The sequence below is a fragment of the Notolepis coatsorum genome (genome assembly GCF_963971535.1).
Source record: "Notolepis coatsorum genome assembly, chromosome: 2".
NCBI classification, from domain to species: domain Eukaryota; kingdom Metazoa; phylum Chordata; class Actinopteri; order Aulopiformes; family Paralepididae; genus Notolepis; species Notolepis coatsorum.
This window is the reverse complement of record NC_140166.1, coordinates 172323555-172342531: the sequence shown is the minus strand read 5'-3', so window position 1 is coordinate 172342531 and position 18977 is coordinate 172323555. Positions and strand designations below refer to the sequence as shown.

The following is an 18977-nucleotide window of genomic DNA, read 5'->3' as shown; positions in this document are numbered from 1 at the left end:
CACACACACACACACACACACACACACACACACACACACACACACACACACACACACACACACACACACACACACACACACACACACACACACACACACACACACAGAGTAAAAGTGTAAAAACCAAAGATTTTGCTACTTGTTTTTAGTTTTTGTTCAAATTTGTTGTAGGCTACTTGACGCTGTGCTTACCCCTGAAAGAACCAGAGAATTGCAATCGCCTCGTCTCTCTAAAAATTGCCTACGCTTTATGAGTCTGACACTGAGTAAAGCACAAGTGAAAGATTAACTATCTTTAGAACAACTCTTCCTGTCTTCACTTCTTACCTTCATAACGGCCTTCTAAAGTGGAAAGGAAGTCACTTTTCATGACATTAAACATTCAGACTATTTGCTCAAGCAGTAATATATATGTTATTGTACAGTTGGGAACAAATTTAAATATATATATATTTTTGCAAACTTTCTCATCCTGTAAACTGCATCCTCTCTTATATCGTATCATCACACACACACACACACACACACACACACACACACACACACACACACACACACACACACACACACACACACACACACACACACACACACACACACACACACAGAGTAAAAGTGTAAAAACCAAAGATTTTGCTACTTGTTTTTAGTTTTTGTTCAAATTTGTTGTAGGCTACTTGACGCTGTGCTTACCCCTGAAAGAACCAGAGAATTGCAATCGCCTCGTCTCTCTAAAAATTGCCTACGCTTTATGAGTCTGACACTGAGTAAAGCACAAGTGAAAGATTAACTATCTTTAGAACAACTCTTCCTGTCTTCACTTCATACCTTCATAACAGCCTTCTAAAGTGGAAAGGAAGTCACTTTTCATGACATTAAACATTCAGACTATTTGCTCAAGCAGTAATATATATGTTATTGTACAGTTGGGAACAAATTTAAAACATATATTTTTGCAAACTTTCTCATCCTGTAAACTGCATCCTTTCTTATATCGTATCATCGTATGAAATTTGGAAAATATAAGATCAGAGGTAAAACTGGAACACAATGGCTGTGGCTGTGGAATATTGGCTGTACTTGATGCACTGAAGACAGTGTTTATTTTTGGCTGATAAAGCAACTTTCAGCAACAAAATCTGAACTATATGATGATGAGAGAAACAAGAGGTTTAAACAGCATTTGCTTGTTGTTTGCACCCAATACATCTTTACACAGCTATGCATATTATTAAAATGTTATATTATTATTATTATTATTATTATTATTATTATTATTATTATTATTATTATTATTATTATTATTATTATTATTATTATTATATTATTATATTATATCATATTATATGCTCCACAGCAATTACTGCATGTATAACCAAGAAACAATAAAAAGAGAACCTAGTAAAGGTAAATTGCCGTTTTAGAGAGGGTCGACATGAGTCTGAAAATCAGGGGAAAGTTTTACTTTAGTAAGAGTTGTCTCTCACACCTACTCTTTTAATCAATTTGCTTTTGAGTTTTAAAAACCTCCAATTTGTCACCTCTCCTCCTTCTCAGCACAACAAATGCTCCTCCTGTGTCAAGGGGTCAACTGGATGAGGGAGGAGGGCCAGTCGATGGTTTGGAGCAGCCACCCCAAACACAGTTTCCAAGGTGCGTTAGCAGGAAGGCGATTGGGTTGTTTACTCACACATGAGAAATTCATGAAACTATCATATCAGACACATTCTTTACACACACACACACACACACACACACACACACACACACACACACACACACACACACACACACACACACACACACACACACACACACACACACACACACACACACACACACACATCCTCTAAACAAGCAATGTAAGCTGTGAGGAGGTACAGGCAGTCTGTGAGTGACAGCTCTGCTGTGCACTTTCAAAAGCCAAATGATGCCTGTTCACGCCAAACCTCAATTTCACCTCAGGCAGTGGTGAGACAAAATAAGAACAATACGACCTCTCAATGATTCTTCTCTCTGTTAAATACTTATTCTATTTTAACTTCATGAGACTGAAAAGTTAAAATTTTTTAATTAATAAATAATAATTAATAAAAAAAATACCAGTAGGCTAAGTCAGATAAAGATTCAGTTTTATTCTTTTACAATTCTGTGAGCTGATGCAACACGGAGGACACATGCCTTAACCAAAACAGAGGGGGGGGGGGATCCCTGCAATGCATTCAATACATTTTCCAAGAATTTCACACTTTTACAATAAGTCAGACAAATAATGCTTTCCCCCCCACACACACATATTAACACAGGCTGAACAGACACTTTGTGACAACCCTCCCCCTTAATTAAATCAATGTCGCTTGATCTTTTGGGTCTCGAAAAAGCAGATCCCCCCCCCCCCCCCCCATCTCTTTAAAAAATAATGGTATTCAAACATTGAACTTGGTTCTGTGGTAATGAGGAGGTGCATAAGCCCTACTGTTAAAATTAGAACACTGTGCTTAATACAGTTATTCAAACAGCATGTGGATGGTATTGCAGTTGCTAGGTGCATACACTCGTATTTATCTAGAAAGAGATGTAAACACTATACACTTGTGTATCCTCAACTAAATGGCCTTGACATCTGACCCCTAGGACACAGCGTGCTTATGCTACAGGGATATCGCTGTCTTTCCTGTTGGAAAAGATCTGAATATTCTTTATAGAAGAAAGCCTATTTTACGCCCAGAGAGCCGTTGCATTAAAATAACCTTAATTCCGATGCAATATCCTTTGTATTACAGTAATAACCTCAATTCGACATGGCATGTCCCCATCTAGCTTTAGTGTCTATATGTTCTCGTGCAACAAGTTAAATGATCTTGTTTGAAAATCAAAGACTCCACTTGAATACCCTCCTCTCTCTTGTCTTGGGGGCTGGTGGCTAAACACATATTTCACCACAATTGGATTATTATAATAATCGATAACAAGGCAACTTTAGGCCACACAGAGAGAAAACCCTTATTTAAATAAAAGAAAATCAACATCCACACGTGTCTAATAATTGTGTCAATATTTTCGCATGCCATTAAAATGGAAAACAAAAAAACCGCATTGAAATTAAATAATGCTATATCGAGGTGATAATAAGGTATAGACTTTCAAATAATACATTTAATCAGCTTTCTCCTTACAACAAACCCCAAGTGATGATTTGCTGTAGTCCGCAGCTACGAAGACAGGATACTTTGTCAATAGGGAAAAACTGTAAGACATCGACTTATCCTTGACTGCCTAAAGATATCCGCCTGTGTGCTGTAGGCTACTGTACATGTTATGTCTGTGAGTTTAAAGAGGGGAAAAGCAGCGAAAGGACACTTCGCTTATGTCATGGAATATCAATTAGTTCTGAGAATTTAGGGGGCGGGGTTTGAGGCATTGGTGACGTAGACAGCTCGTCGTCCTATGACTGGAAGCAACCACAAGCGCGGGGGGATATAGAAGCAAGTGGTGACTATTTCGCTCACAACACTGGATAATAATACTATTTTTAATTCATAATTTAAAGTTGAATCTGTGCTATAGTTGTTTTAAAAAAAAAATCAAAAAACAGGCACAACGCGCACGGACACGTATATTTCAGAAATACGTTATTTCGATCCTCGGGAAAAGAACGACTCTCCCCCCGCTCTGAAAAAGTGGTAGAGTCGCAGACTCAAATTCCGAGAATTGAGCCTCTTCTGATTCTTAGAACTGGGGTTCTTAGAAGTGGTGATGCAAGAAGTTTCTAGGAAAGCGCTACCAGGTGATTTTTTGTAATTCCCTTTTCCCTCTCATTTGGCGCGAAGTTTGTTATCTATATTCTCTCCTGCTTGTGTTTTAGAAATAACATCTGATTCTATTCTAAATGTGTGTCTGGGCTAAATGGTGATGATGTGACGGGGTGTTTGTTGGGGTGTTTTAGAAGCTCCGAGCTGAGCTGAGGGGCTACTCGCGGGTGTCTTCTGGTGACAGCGGTGCGGGGCTGCTCCTCTCTGTGACAGATCTGCTGTGTAAACGTTGCGCTGCGCACCGGTCGCTCGGCGGGGCTGGAAACGATGCCTGTATTCTCCTGTGATGATGGTGAAGAAACGGGAGTCCCGTTGTTGAGCTGTTATAGCGGCTCGGACTATAAAATCGCGCATGTAAAAAAATTGAATAAAACCAGTGCCTGTGTTTTGTCTACACAGTAGGGGCTCGGATATATATTATTGCCTTAAAGTGTCAAGTGTTATTATAATTATGTTGGTTTTCGACTCGAGCAGCCCTGGTTTTTTGTCAACTGCGTTGGTTTATAATAATGATCAGACAATGTGACTGACTGCATGCATCTTCAATATAGTAGACAGTCAGTAACTTTGTTGGCGTCATGTCATTCAACGGCATCCTTGTGTTTTATTATAGGATGTTTGATTTATATGTCCGTTATTATTATGACCAAACAAAGTACATAATGTAATGTAGCGCCGTGGCTGCTGCACTAACTAAACATCCCGTCTCTCTCGCGCTGGAGCGGAAACATTGTAGCGCGCAGGGGCGCGTGTGTCTCTTTTCTAGTTTTCTGGACTCTTTTTGTATCACAAACAGTACTGTATTTGTAAATCTGGTATGTTAAATGTATAGATGTAGCAGTCCTGTCTATCTGTATGTCATATATCTGTTATGATGAATTGAAAATGGGGGACCCTGATGTAAACAAGACGAAAGTCTTTCTCTGGTCTGCATCCCCTTAACAATTGTGTGTATTGAGCTGTACTGTACTGTACCCATTCTGCAATCTGTTAATACAGTTTTCAATCAAACTATCCGCTGAGCAGGAAACCTTGTTGCACTGTAGTTGTCGCGCACTATAGCCCACGCGCTGATAATAACCCGCTGGTTTCATTGTAAGAAAAGAGAGAGATGCATTTATTACGTTGCAATAACGGGAGAAGCGCGAGCTTTGAAGCGTCGCTGAGATTGAGTTTAATAAACACGCTTAATTGTTTTTGGGGGGGGGGGTTGGAAACGGCGTGAATTAGTTATTAAAAGCAGCACTTGCTGCTGGAATATCAGTGCATGCCAATGTCAATGTCTCTCCACCGGCTCCCTTCTATTCTGGAACTTTATTTTAGGACGTGTCTCTTGTTGCAGCAGCGCTGCTTGGCACTGGTGACAGATCGAGCCATAAATCATGAAGTCTGTTATGGAACCCGACTCTATTTAGAGTTTTTACAAAGTGTTTATATTCGGTCTCCTATATACAATTCATTACTTAGGGAGAACTATTGTAGCTGTAGGTATAGAAGGATCAATGGGTTCAGTGGTGCCTTGGCGTTTGGATGTGTTATTATTATGGCTGGATTTATTTGAGCCTAAATGAAAATGGTAATGTCCATAACCTTGGTAGTTAAGGTTATGCGGAATATGCACTCATGGTGATGATGGCACGTGGTGGACATTTTAATTCGTAGAATATTTGTGTTATATCTGACAGATACAAAAATATATATAATTCGAAAAAAAGTTTGCTAGTGACTTTGTAGTTTGTTGGGAATCGAATTGAACATTGTTATTATTATATTATTAAGCTACTACAATAACATCTACTACTAGTCGTAGTAGGCGGCTAGTACTAGTAAGACATTTGACTACTTAGCTACGAGTTGTTTCGAAATCGGCGCCCAGCCCACTGAAGGCAAACAGGTTAAACATGTGTCCATAACTTTTATTTCATGACGTTAACGCGTTTGATTCTATTAATTTTGAGGTTTGGGCTAGTAATATGACTGAGTGTCTTAGCTGGTAGGTCGCTCAATAATATCACGGCAAAAATGATCGGTTGAGAAATATAATAATGAAAAGATAATAATGAAAAAGATGCATCCGTTCCTATCCATCAGCCTCTGCGCCTGTCTGTCCAGCGGAGTCGCTTGTATTTCTCATGAAGGTGACGAGGCAGATCATGCCCGTAATATCATACTTGTCCTAGACTATAACTGCAGGCTACAGTTTTGGAGAACAAAATATTTGTAGGCTACTGCTAATATCATACTATATGTAAATGTATCAAGTGGTTGATTAATGTGATTTGAATTGAAATTACAAACGTGTAGACTGTGTTTATGGCGCCGCCTTCTGGCAGAAGGACCCTGTCTGTGTTTCAGTCGGTGATGGGGATGATGAGGGTTATATATTTCATTTCATTTCAAACCTTTATATATAGTAGCTTACAGTGTAATGGTTAGCAGTGCAATTCATCTTTTGTCACCGAGAGTACATCTACCTCCAGACCTAAAACATTGGCATTATTTGTTTGTTGTGTACTTCACCCACCCACCCCCTCCTAATGTACAGTCCCCTCCCCATCATATACTCTGTCAGGATCTAGGGGTAACAGTACTGTATATTTGAATACCGTTTATGTCACAAATGTATCAGTACTAAATACCTATATGTCCCTATGCCATAAATGTCATGTATGTTGTGTATGTCATAAATGTCTATATGAATTGAAAATGGGGGACCCTGATGGAAACAAGACAAACATCTTTCTCTGGTCTGCATCCCCTTAACAATTGTGTGTATTGAGCCGTACTGTATTGTACCCATTCTGCAATCTGTTAAATAAAGTTTTCATTCATTCATTCATTCACCCTCAACCACTCACCCATCCTCTAACCAAGGAAGATTTGTTAAATAATCTATATATTCTCCATTTCCAGATCTTGACAAAATGGCTTGCGCAGCAGACAGCTGCATACAGTTCACACGCCACGCCAGCGATGTTCTGCTCAACCTCAATCGGCTGCGTAGCCGGGATATTCTCACCGATGTCACTATCTTGGTCAACAGACAGCAATTTCGTGCACACAAGACCGTTCTCATGGCTTGCAGGTGTGTGTAATTTAAATCTGGTTACATGAGCAGTTTTTCCAGCAACTGCTCTGAAGAATCCCCCCCCCCCCCCCCCCCCATCCAACTATAAGAAGAAGAAAAAACACCTTTTCTTAACAGTTGTTTGTTTGTTTCTTGTTCTTTCTTGATCTCTCTACGAATACAGTGGGCTGTTTTACTCCATCTTCACGGACTCCCACAAGTGCAACCTTAACGCAATCAGTTTGGACCCCAAGGTCGACGCGGAGGGCTTTGCCATCGTCCTGGAGTTCATGTACACGTCTCGTCTCACGCTGAAGGAGAGTCTAATCATGGCCATCATGAACACGGCCATCTATCTGCAGATGGACCACGTCGTGGACACCTGCCACCGATTCATCAAATCCAGGTTCGTGGACGAGCCCGTCTTTATTATTTTTTTAAACGTCTGCCCTTCCTCCTCATCTCAGTTTGTATTGTGTGTGTTTTTTTTAACCTCACCGTTTCCCTCCACACAGTGATCCGCTGGTCAAGCTGCCCAGAGAGGAGTTCCTGGTCAGTCCCTTGATCTTACCTCAGGACGTCCACGCCTACCGGCCCCACGACATGGTCGACAATCTGCACAGCCGCGTGGCCCCGTTCCGGGACGGGAGGCCATACGGTGGAAACATGTTCCCCGGGGTCGGCACCCCCAGCAACTATCATCTCTACGGGCAGTTTCCTATGCCGGGATTCTCCTTCCCCCTCTGCAAGCTGACCGACGCCAAAAACCCCTTCGCTGACCTCTCCAAAGGCGGCCTTCACCAGAAGCACTTTTCCCCCCACGACAACACCAGCGCCCTCAGGGCAGAATACAACAGGGCGCTCGGCGGCGCCGCCTCTAACATTATCCACAGCACCACCTACGCCTCCAGGGAGGTGGGACGCGAGGACGAGATGAGGAAGGAGAGCCACGAGGGAGGCGCGCAGACCGCTGGCCTCGGTCCCAGGAAGCGTGGGTTTCCTGCGTTGGCCCTGGAGCAGCAGCAGCAGCAGAAGGAGGCGGGTAGTAAGGAGCACGCTCCCCAGGCAGAAGAAGACATGATCCATCAGCATTACCCTCTGGGGCTCTCCTCCGCCGGGCGCAAGGGCCTGATGAGCAGCCCCCAGAGCCCGCTCAAATCCGACTGCCAGCCCAATTCCCCCACCGAGTCGAGCAGTAGCAAAAACGCGGGGCTTTTCCAGGCCGCCAGAGCACAGGCCCCGCAGGGCACGCAGCAGGACCCCAAGGCCCGCAACTGGAAAAAGTACAAGTTCATTGTGCTGAACCAGAGCGCCAAGGAGGACGAGGCCGGGCTGAGGGACCCTGGCCTGCGCTCGCCCCTTGGCCTGCCCCCCTACCTCCACCCCACTGACTCTGAGCACCTTGTCCCCCAAGCCACAACCAAGACTAGTGAGCACGAGGAGGAGCTACCTGCGCCCCAGGCCAGCCGCCTCAACAACATCATTAACAGGTAAGCCCTTCACTTACCAATGCATTGTTACATATTTACAAGGAAAGACTAACACTAATTGTTGGTGTAACACATACATCCGTTGATATATTTTAAAGGTGCACTGTGTCGCTTTGTGAGAGTCAGAGAAGTGAATCATTTCTAAGGTATATTTTCATAACTGAGTAAACAAACTGTCCTCAGTGGAACATTGGATCCCTGGAACACTGTTTGAAGCTAGAAAGCCACCTGAAAAGTTACCATTTCATTGCTGTTGTTTACAAAGGCCCACAATTTTGTTAACACACATGTTCTAGGCTTACATTTGGTCACGGTGTCTAAAAAACATTTAGTTTCCATGTATGATAACATAGAATAATTCTAAGAATTACAGTAAATGTATTTTGCAGGCTCTGCAGGCAAATCCCCCTCAGAAACTATAGTGCACCTTTAACTGATGTGATTTTAGTTGAATGTGTTTTTAATGCAACATGGAAATGTAGTCACCTTTTACCTGCCCTATAGGTCATGATATAATGGGCCACATATCAAGTTAATATAGATGGGTAGTTCTATCCTGTTCTTTATAACCCACTATATTAAACACTTGAATGTTCGACTCGCTACTTCCTACTTCTTCTATTCCAAAGTATTATATCAAAGACATCTCTGTTGCAAACAGGTGATTGTAATCAAATAGCAGGCGATTATCATCAAACTATCAAGTGAGCTGTGGAATTGCGCCGCATTGTACGGCGCGACACGAGAACTACGACTAGACAGAATTGCCCCATCACTGTCGCTAGGGGTGTAAAGGTACATGTATCCATACCGAACCGTTTCAGTACTGGACCTTCAGTTCAGTACGGCTGTGTACCGAACGAATACAACAGTACGTTAACCACTAACGAATGCACGTGCAGAACCTTTTTTTGCATGCAGAATTTAATTCAAAACTCCAAGTTCACCCCTTCCCAAAATATAATTTGTGCAAAGGGCCGGGTGTTCATTGAAATTAACAAGTCGATTATTAATTTCAATATAGAATATTCGTTGACAGCCCTACAAGTACAATTAGTTACTGCACACTACATCACCCCTGAGTGGAACATGGAAAGCCAAACTTTCCCCCACTGTACCGAAAACCCGTACCGAACCGTGACTTCAAAACCGAGGTACGTACCGAACCGTGGTTTTCGTGTACCGTTACACCCCTCGCTGTATAAAGTCGTCCAACGTGCTAGTGCATTTACATGTCTTTAAAGTATAAAGGCAACCTCTCGGTAATGTCGTAATGAGATTTACTGGCCTGCATGATATTCCAGGGGGATTCCCGTTGGTATTATCAGTTTGATGAATTACGCCTGACGTGAAGTGTTTGTTTTTATCTCTCCAGAGCACTTGAAGGATCACAGAGGAACGGCGATGGCCACTCCTCTCGCTACGTGAGCCACTTAAACTGCTCTTCCTGCGGCACGCCGTCACCACAGCACTCGGAGGTGTGTCCCAACACCTCCGGGTCCCATCTGGCCGAGGAGATGGCAGAACTGCATTCAGAGTACTCTGACTCCAGCTGTGGTGAGTTTAGAAACCACCCGGGAGGATGAATATTTCATTATCGGCGTCGAGGTTATATCGCAACTGTGTTTTAATTCCGCTTCCTGTGAACTCTCCCCCACACACAGAAAACGGTACATTCTTTTGTAATGAATGTGACTCAAAGTTTGCCGAAGATGAAGCCCTGAAACAACACATGCTCCAAGTACACAGTGATAAGCCATACAAGTGTGACCGCTGCCAGGCGGCTTTCCGGTACAAAGGAAACCTCGCCAGCCACAAGACGGTCCACACAGGTAACATGTAAACGTTGAGCTTCATTTTGATTGACTGTTTTGATCTGTAGTTGGTTCATCGGTTCGCAGGCCTGTGCTTCAGGTTATCGCTGCTGTTGCACAGAAACACTGTTAACACTTTCATTATGTGTTTACTAGAATCAAAGTATCTTTTATGGGTTAGGAGTGTTTCATGACCCTAGGACATGTGAAATCCATCTATTATGGATTCTCAAACACAATCATCAATGTAAAATATCATATTGTTTTTCTTAATAATTCCTGAAAATTTTTGATCTTTTTAGATGCAGTGTTTTTCGCCCAGACAGTGACATTATGCCTCGTTTTCTCTTTCCAGGAGAAAAGCCGTATCGCTGTAACATCTGTGGTGCTCAGTTCAACAGACCAGCTAACCTCAAGACCCACACTCGCATCCACTCAGGAGAGAAGCCATACAAGTGTGAGACATGTGGGGCTCGTTTTGTGCAGGTGAGACCCTTCCATGCGATAATAGCAGTTTAGCCTTCGACATGGAAATAAAACGTTGTTGTTGTTGTTTCATCGTATATTCATTTTGCACTAATCAAATCTGATGACCGTCTTCAGGTTGCTCATCTCCGTGCTCACGTGTTGATTCACACCGGCGAGAAGCCGTACCCCTGTGAGATCTGTGGGACTCGCTTCCGTCACCTCCAGACGCTGAAGAGCCACCTGCGCATCCACACGGGAGAAAAACCCTATCATGTAAGCGCAGCGCATGTCAACGCTATTAATGTTTGGCTATGATTCAGGATGCTTGGACTGTGACATAATAATTCATTTTCATATGAATGTCCATTATAAGTATGCAGTATGATAACGACAGGTTGTGTATATAACCTAGTTATATGAGTACTGGCTAAGCGTCCCGCTCTTAAGCCATACCGAGATATACCTCATCTCATGTACCTATTGTACTCCATCAACGAATAAAACCAAAATACACCCATCACCTGCCAGGCCCCGCCCCTTTAGTGGCGTACTATAAAGTACTAGACGTGGTCACCACTCACTCTTCCTCGGAAAAAATCGTTTCCAAGAAAAGTTTCCCCAAGGGAACTCAGGGCACGCTAAGAGCGGGATGCTTAGCCAGTACTCATATAACTAGGTTATATACATAACCTGTCGTTATATTTCGTATTGGCATCGCGTCCCGCTCTTAAGCCATACCGAGATATGGGGTAGAGCAGACGCGAGGCCCGACAGATGCACCCCCTGAGGACCCGTAAGCCCACATCAAGGGGGAGGGGAGTCCCGTCACCCCATCCTTCCTAATGAAGAGGGGGCGCAGTCAACTCCACCCGAGTGCGAACAAGAGGGAACTAGAACCCCTTGAACACACAGCACAGGCGGAACCACGTGTGACACAACACACTGTGGCCCATACCCACTAGGGATGGGTACCTTTCACATTTGAACCGATACCGGTACCTGTGAATCGATACCGGTACCCAACGGTACCTTTTTTCGGTACTTTAGTCTCAAGAAATTTAATTTACCTACCTCAGTCGTAAAAAAAAAATCCAAACTTCAAATAACTACAATTTCGACAGTTTTCGGCTTGTCATTGCTCCGACTGCTTTGTTGTTGAATCAAGTCAAATCCTAGGTAAGCATATATTGTGCGTGTGAACGTTGACATGAAAAAAAAAAAGTTAAAAAAATTTAAAAAAAAAGTTAAAATTTTTTTTTTTTTTTTTTTTGGTTTCTCACTTGATTCGATACTCTGTAGTACCGACGTGTTTCGGTTCGGTACCTCAAAAGTACCGAATTCGGTACCCATCCCTAATACCCACACACCCCTGCTACCCCACCAAAGGACGGGAAGCAGGAGAGGCCACAGACCTCAGAACCGCCTGGGAGACAGAACCCCTGGTCATGTCCATGAGGTAAAACCTTACGAAGGGACCCGGGGAGGACCATGAAGCTGCAGCACAGATGTCCTCCACCGAGGCCCCACCCAGCAGAGCGGCAGAGGCTGCCACCCCACGAGTGGAGTGCGCCCTGGCGCCCCCAGGGGGAGCCAGCCCGGCCAACGTGTAGCAAAGGGCAATGCCCTCGCACAACCAATGGGACAGGCGCTGTTTCGATAGTGCCTTACCAACACGAGAACCACCGTAACAGACAACTGAACGGTAGCCCTGAGGCCCTGAGTACGGCTGAGGTAACCCCCAAGCCCGGACCGGACATGACAGGTGAAGGCCTGCCTCCAACTCACTAGCGTGAGGAGGCGGATGAAACGCCTGAACCATAATATCCCTGGAGCAGAAAACACTCCAGATATTTTTAGGCACAAAGGCTGGATTAGGCCGCAGAGTGGCACCGCTATCGGAACGAAAAGACAGGCACTCTGGCCGTACCGAGAGAGCACAAAGCACACCCACACGTTTTAGCGGAGGTGATGGCCAGCAAGAACGCAGTCTTCGAACGACAGCCGTTCCAACAGCGCTTGCTCAAGAGGCTCAAAGGGGGCCAAGGACAACCGACGAGGACCAATTGAAGATCCCAGCTCGGAGCCAAAGAGCGTTTCACCGGCTTAAGGCGTCAACGCCAAGCAGGAAACGCTTCACAAGAGGGTGGCCTTACACCACTCTTGGAAAATACGCCACTTACCCGCGTAACCCGCGATAGTGGAAGGAGCATGCGCGTTCCGGATGGTACCAACCACAGAAGGATCCATCCTCTCCAGACTCACCCTCTCACCAACCAACCCACCAGCAGCTGGCCCAGCACAGGGAACTAACACAGAGTGCGCTTGAGAGAGGGCCCGCGATGACCAAGGAACAGGCCATGACGGGATACCAAGAGCTGGATCAGGACCGGGAACCACACAGCTGCGCCCCGGTCCGACGCAATCAGGATCAAGGACCTGCGCTCCTCAACGTAGGTCCTCAACTGACCTAACAGATGTATGGGGGAAAGAATCCCAGGCGGCACGGCATCGGTCCCAGACCTGCCTGACTCTGTCCGGACGTAATCCCCACCCGTCAGGGTGAGGACCGCCCTGCGACATTACACCTGTACCCACATTCACCCTGCCGGGGATGTGGAGAGCCCTCAGGCCGCGCAGATGGAGAAGGCCCATAGCCAGCCAGCCGCCCGCCGCCCGGTGCAGACGGGGGGAGCGTACTCCTGTCTGTCGATATACAACACCGATGTCGTATTGTCCGTCCTGATCAACACCGTTTGAGGACCAGAAGGACCGCTTTCAATACCAACACATTGAACGTAGCGCAGACCGGGCAGCACGGTTTGCCAGCTGCCCCCTACTGCGTTGGCCCGACGCGTCTCCAGCGAGGGAGGCGTCGGTGAAAATCGTGACGTGTGACAGCCCACTGCCCATGGGGACCCCCCTGGTGAGGACCCCAGTACTGACACGGGAACCTTAGCCGCTTCCACTTGCCTCTCACCGGGTCTATTTCCATACTGGAAAACCCACCTCCGTAACCCCCTCCTGGGGTGAATAGGAGGCCAAGAGGGACCACGGAATGAGCAGATGCCATCATACCGAGCAGGCGTATCACGGACAGCACCGTAACCGTCCTAGGACGGAACCTCCCGAGCGTGTCGACAACACGCTCTGAGAGGGATGCCCATAGCACTCCAACCGTTGACTGGGAAGAGGAGTACTCTACTTCCAGTCTACAGCAAACCCCAGGCTGGTAGGAACCTGCCTGGTACGAGACCTGACGATCCACCTTGATCGCCAAGGACCAGAACGTCGTCAGGGCAGAATACACTTCGTAACCCCTGACGACGCAGAGGCCCCAGTGCGGCCTCCACGCACTTGGTGAAGATGCAGGGAGCCAGAGAAAACCGAACGGCAGCCTCTGGTACTCATACGCTAACCCTGCAAAGGAAGCGTAGGTAAGCCCTAGGATGGAAGATCGGAGATGCGAATACGCATCCTACAGGTCTATGGAGGAGAACCAGACCCCCACCTGACAGTGTTCAACAGGTAGGAGACGATCCAAAAAAATGCTGAACCTTCCCATGGGACAGGTCCAGCATGGGTCTGACACCCCCCCCCTCCCGATTTCTCAGGCACCAGAGAACACCGGGAGGAAAACGCCACGATGATGGCTTGCTTCATCCACAGAGATTGGATCTCGTTGACCAGAGCTGTCACTGCTGGTGACCCTGACAATAGGGTCTGTACCAAACCCGAAAACGGCTGGGGTTGTGCCTTAGCGTTCTCTCCATCCACCTCGACATATGGTACTGCCGTAGCCATATGTGATGACACTCCCAACGCACCCACCGCCATGTGGCGCAGGTCCGCCAGGAACTGTAGATAGGCGGCCCGGTCCCACCCGCTGTGCGTAGCCAACCCTGGACCCGTGCGAGCAGAGCGTTCCGTGGAGTCGGGTCGGAACCTGACACTACCCACGAGGCAATCTCACCCAAGGGGGGACCCCGACAGAAAGGGCCGGTTTGATACGGGGGAAGCTGACATCAATCTAGGTGACAAAAGCCCCCCCACTGAACACCCCTCCAGAACATGCTGAGGAGTTGTTCTGCAGCCGGACATGCAAGGCGTGAGGACCCCATGGGTTCCTACACACGTAGCCCTGCAGTGATATTACTACCACCTAAATCATGCGCACCCCTTCTTTTCAGACCACTGCCGATCTCGCGGGAGTGGGAGGCACCAACATGATACCTGGCCTGGCGAAGGCGAGGTCGGGGAAGCCCGCACTGTGTGCCTCAAAAAAGGTTTCGAGCCCCCCTGCTGACAACACTTATAGTTGACAGACGTAACACCAGGCTCAACCAACACAGCTTATGGTGTGGGAGCCGCTTGACAGCACAACATTCTCACGGACAGACCCAGGCTCAGCCATCAACTGGGTGTCAGCCCCTGTCCCCATGAGAAGCGAAAAGTGGGGCCGCACGCGCTTCAACGAAGGCACGCGGCCCGCAGCCAAAGGAAACAATCGGAGCCCCTTTTTCCGCTGGTGTTGGGGGAGGGAGTGATCGGAGAGCTGGCTGCTCGCGGCAGGACGTCGACGGCTTGTATATTCCAAGCCGAGCTCATCCAACATGGCCGATCCCTCGGCCGCCAAGGCTGTCGGCCTTGTGGACACCTGTCGATTCAACGCCCAGGATACCTCTGGCGGGGGAAAACATGGCCGCCTGTCGAGGGCCTCGTCATTGCCGCTGATGAGGCCGTGTTCTCTCTTCTTCTGGCTGCACGGTGTGAGGCGGTGTGGGGCCTAGGACAATACCGCCCGCGCTCCAGCGGAAGACCAAGATCCTCTGCGGAGAGGGGAGCCCTGAGCGGTTATAGCTTGCGGCTAGGTCAAAGCTAATAACGTCAACAACCTCGCGCGATGTGTCGACGTCGGCTGGCCCTCAAGGCCCCGCCACCAGACACCATTTGTGGATAGAAAAAAAAACAGCAATTCGAAACACAGTTACTAATTGCTGTCAATTCCATACCGTGGCGGTACAGGCTTTAGCAGCCCACCAGCCACTCGCCGGGCCGACCCACCTTATGGCGTCGGCTGGGCGGGGCACTGTTTCAACATGTCAAAAGCAAAGGACTGATGCTAACACGGAGCACCAGTGGTGGTTGCAACCAGCAACCTCCACTGGTAGTGTGCACCATGAAGGGGTTACTGAATAAATGAACTAACACCACGAAAATACTGTAGAATGGGCAAGCCCATTCACACAACGTTAAGGGATTGCGGACCAGAGAGAACCAGTCCCGCATTCATTCATAATATTCACAACAGCACACCAGCCCTAGACCCCATTTACCCATGAAGGTAAACAAAGCCCCCCCCGCAATACTCCCCCAGTAGACACCGATTGACCGTCAGCATGAATGGTTGAGAGGAGGGAAGACCATAGTATATACAGACCTTCCCGTAGCAGAGAGACGGAACAGAAAACAGTAGCCCAATATAGCATAGCGTTAGCCGCGCGCTCCAGGATAACGGGGAAAACAACAACGTTTACCCAGATATCCCGCCGCTTGCGCCAATACACACTCGGTTGTCTCTCGGGACAACTCGAGCACATCACAAACGCCAGCATTTGTCATGCCTAGTGACATCCCACAGCGGGGAACAGTAGAACATTGACCCAGCATTTATAGCATTTAGTATTAGCAGCGCGCTCCAGGACAGCCTGGGAAACGTCCACCTCTTAGAGGGACGTTTACCCAAACATCCTGCCCCTGGCGCAAAATACAACTCACAACAAGCAGCATTTACTAACACCAGCGATAATGCCTAGTGGCGTAAGTCCTACCTTGTGCGAGGTAGCTCGATAGCTACACCTCACACGCTGTCCCTCTGTCTGCCGTCAACAAGACAAGGAGACTACAGAACTCGACGCTGAGATGCATCGAAAATGCATCCCGCTGCAGAGTCGCAGAACCGCCAGAACATGCCGCGAAGATTTCAGGGATAGGCAAATCTTCGGTAAGCACTCAAACCTAATTTCTCTAAACTTTTCATATCAACTAGTTGCATAGGGCGTCTTGCATCCGCTATGATGGAAACGAAAATAGAGGAAGAGTGAGTGGTGACCACGCCTAGTACTTTATAGTACGCCACTAAAGGGGCGGGGCCTGGCAGGTGATTGGTGTATTTTGGTTTTATTCGTTGATGGAGTACAATAGGTACATGAGATTAGGTATATCTCGGTATGGCTTAAGAGCGGGACGCGATGCCAATACGAAATATAACTACATCTCTGACGTTTATAACAAACCAAACCGTTTGAAAAATCGGTTGAAAATTTAGCAAGCTATGGTTATTTCAATAGTACATGCACCATAGACATTCATGTTATGAGTGGGCGTGCTGCCTGTGGCAAGATGGCCACCATGTGGCAATGTTCGTCTCCATTGGTCAGCAGCGCGGGTGAGTCATCTAGCCTTTATATATGTCTATGGTATAGACTGTTTCAGCTCAATTGACCCTAAGTTTATTTCCCGCCGCCGCGTTTGCCAATACGATAGCCGACCGGAAGTCAACTTGGGTCTGAAACCGTTCCCTATAGCAACAGGATTCCGTGAAATGAAACTATGCAACTATACGTCAGGGAAATAATGTTGCGTTGTTCTTTTTCCCCTCACAGTGTGAGAAATGCAACTTGCACTTCCGCCACAAGAGTCAGTTAAGACTGCATCTGCGGCAGAAGCACGGAGCGATCACCAACACCAAGATCCAGTACCGAATGTCCACGACGGAGATGCCGACTGACTTGACGAAGGCCTGCTGAGCTTGGAGGAAGGAGGTGGGGAAGGTGGGGGGGGCGTGTGATTTGAAGACCCCGACTTGTACAATCATCCAAAATTGTAGTGCCACACTGTGTTAATTAGATTAAACTAAAATAATGAAAAGAAGCATTCATTGGCAGTGTATGCCATTCTAAACGGGTCTCCACTACATGTGAACATAGAGCCACGCACGGCATCTTAGTCACTTTATTGTTCCTATATAAATATGAATATATAATTATGGCGGGAGTGTTTCTAAGCTTTGAAGGTACGTAAATATAAAGCTTTATTTTGTGAGAAGGATGGAATGTAAACGATCCCGTTTTTTTTGAGGATACAGTATTTTATATCAAAGAACTTACTTTTTCTGAAAGTATTGAAATTTTGATCGACAGGTGGTACATATATTTTAAGATAATGGAATTTCCGGCTGTATAAAGAATTGTCTATATACGTTTTTATCTTTGGCGCGTTGCACCGCGTTGACTTTGCCATTTGTGTGAAAGGGAAAAAAAGGTTGAACATTTTTGACATTGTAATTGGTTCTGTTGTATCGGAATGATCGCTGCTCTCTGGTACGGATGTGCATGAGGCATTACTACTGTTGCCAATATTGTCTACATACATGAAGTGGGTAACTGCATAAATATTGTGACATAATGTGTAATTATATCCATGGGATTGCTCTCTGCGGGCAGAGCCAATCAAGTGTTGGGAGTATGCATTTTAAGGTACTTGCTTTGGTATGACCAAGAAAATATTTTGCTTCAAAAATGTGTTTTTGTATGTGTTTTTCTTTTGGTAAGTGAAGGTTTACAGTTTTTGGTCATTGTTCTAGAACCTATAGTACAGTTGTGTAAGTGTCAAGATTCTTTTGTTTGTACATACACTGTGTATTCAATGTGCCTTTATCTATGGTGACTGAATTCCTTTCCATTCAGCCCAGTTCTATTAAGGTACAACTCAAGGACACCACTCGTCCTGGATTCCTGTTTGTGCGTGTGTGTTTGTCTGGGGATGTGTGTGTGTTTGTCTGGGGACGTGTGTGTGTTTGTCTGTGGACGTGTGTGCGTGCGTATATTTTTAAATGCTTGTCACCAACCTTAAAACATGCAAATTCATCATTGCTTGAGCTGTAAATCTTCAGGACTTGTTTTTGGATTGGGCTTTTTTTTTTTTTTTTTAACTGCATTAAACTTATTGTACAATATTATAGATGTATGAATGTAAAATAAAGGTATGGAATTTCTATGTATTAACTTAAGAGAGTGTTGTATTTATTTTGTCCTTGAATGGTTTGCATTTGTGCATCAGATGTGTCTGAGCCATATGGCAGGGGATGTAATCAATACTATTGACTACTGTATTGACGAGAGGCCATTATGAAGCACTTTGCCTCCAGTACATTCATCTGAACCCATCAGTTACTAGTTACTTTGAAGAAAAATATTTTGCATAGAAAATGTGGCAAAATTGATTGATTGCTTGTCCTCAGTGGTGGAAAGTATTTTTACTCGAGTAC

The 18977-nt window shown here is 46.0% G+C and overlaps 1 protein-coding gene across 1 annotated transcript; it reads left to right on the top strand.

Annotated features, from left to right (window-relative positions):
- Positions 1-3707: 3707 nt before the first annotated feature.
- Positions 3708-17457, top strand: bcl6aa (BCL6A transcription repressor a; the record flags this gene model as incomplete). The annotated part of the gene is made up of 9 exons (XM_084308778.1): positions 3708-3787; positions 6726-6897; positions 7064-7285; positions 7395-8369; positions 9745-9926; positions 10034-10201; positions 10539-10669; positions 10787-10924; positions 17314-17457. Exons 1-9 carry the CDS (start codon positions 3757-3759, stop codon positions 17455-17457), a joined length of 2163 nt encoding a protein of 720 aa, XP_084164904.1. The 5' UTR covers positions 3708-3756.
- Positions 17458-18977: the final 1520 nt, after the last annotated feature.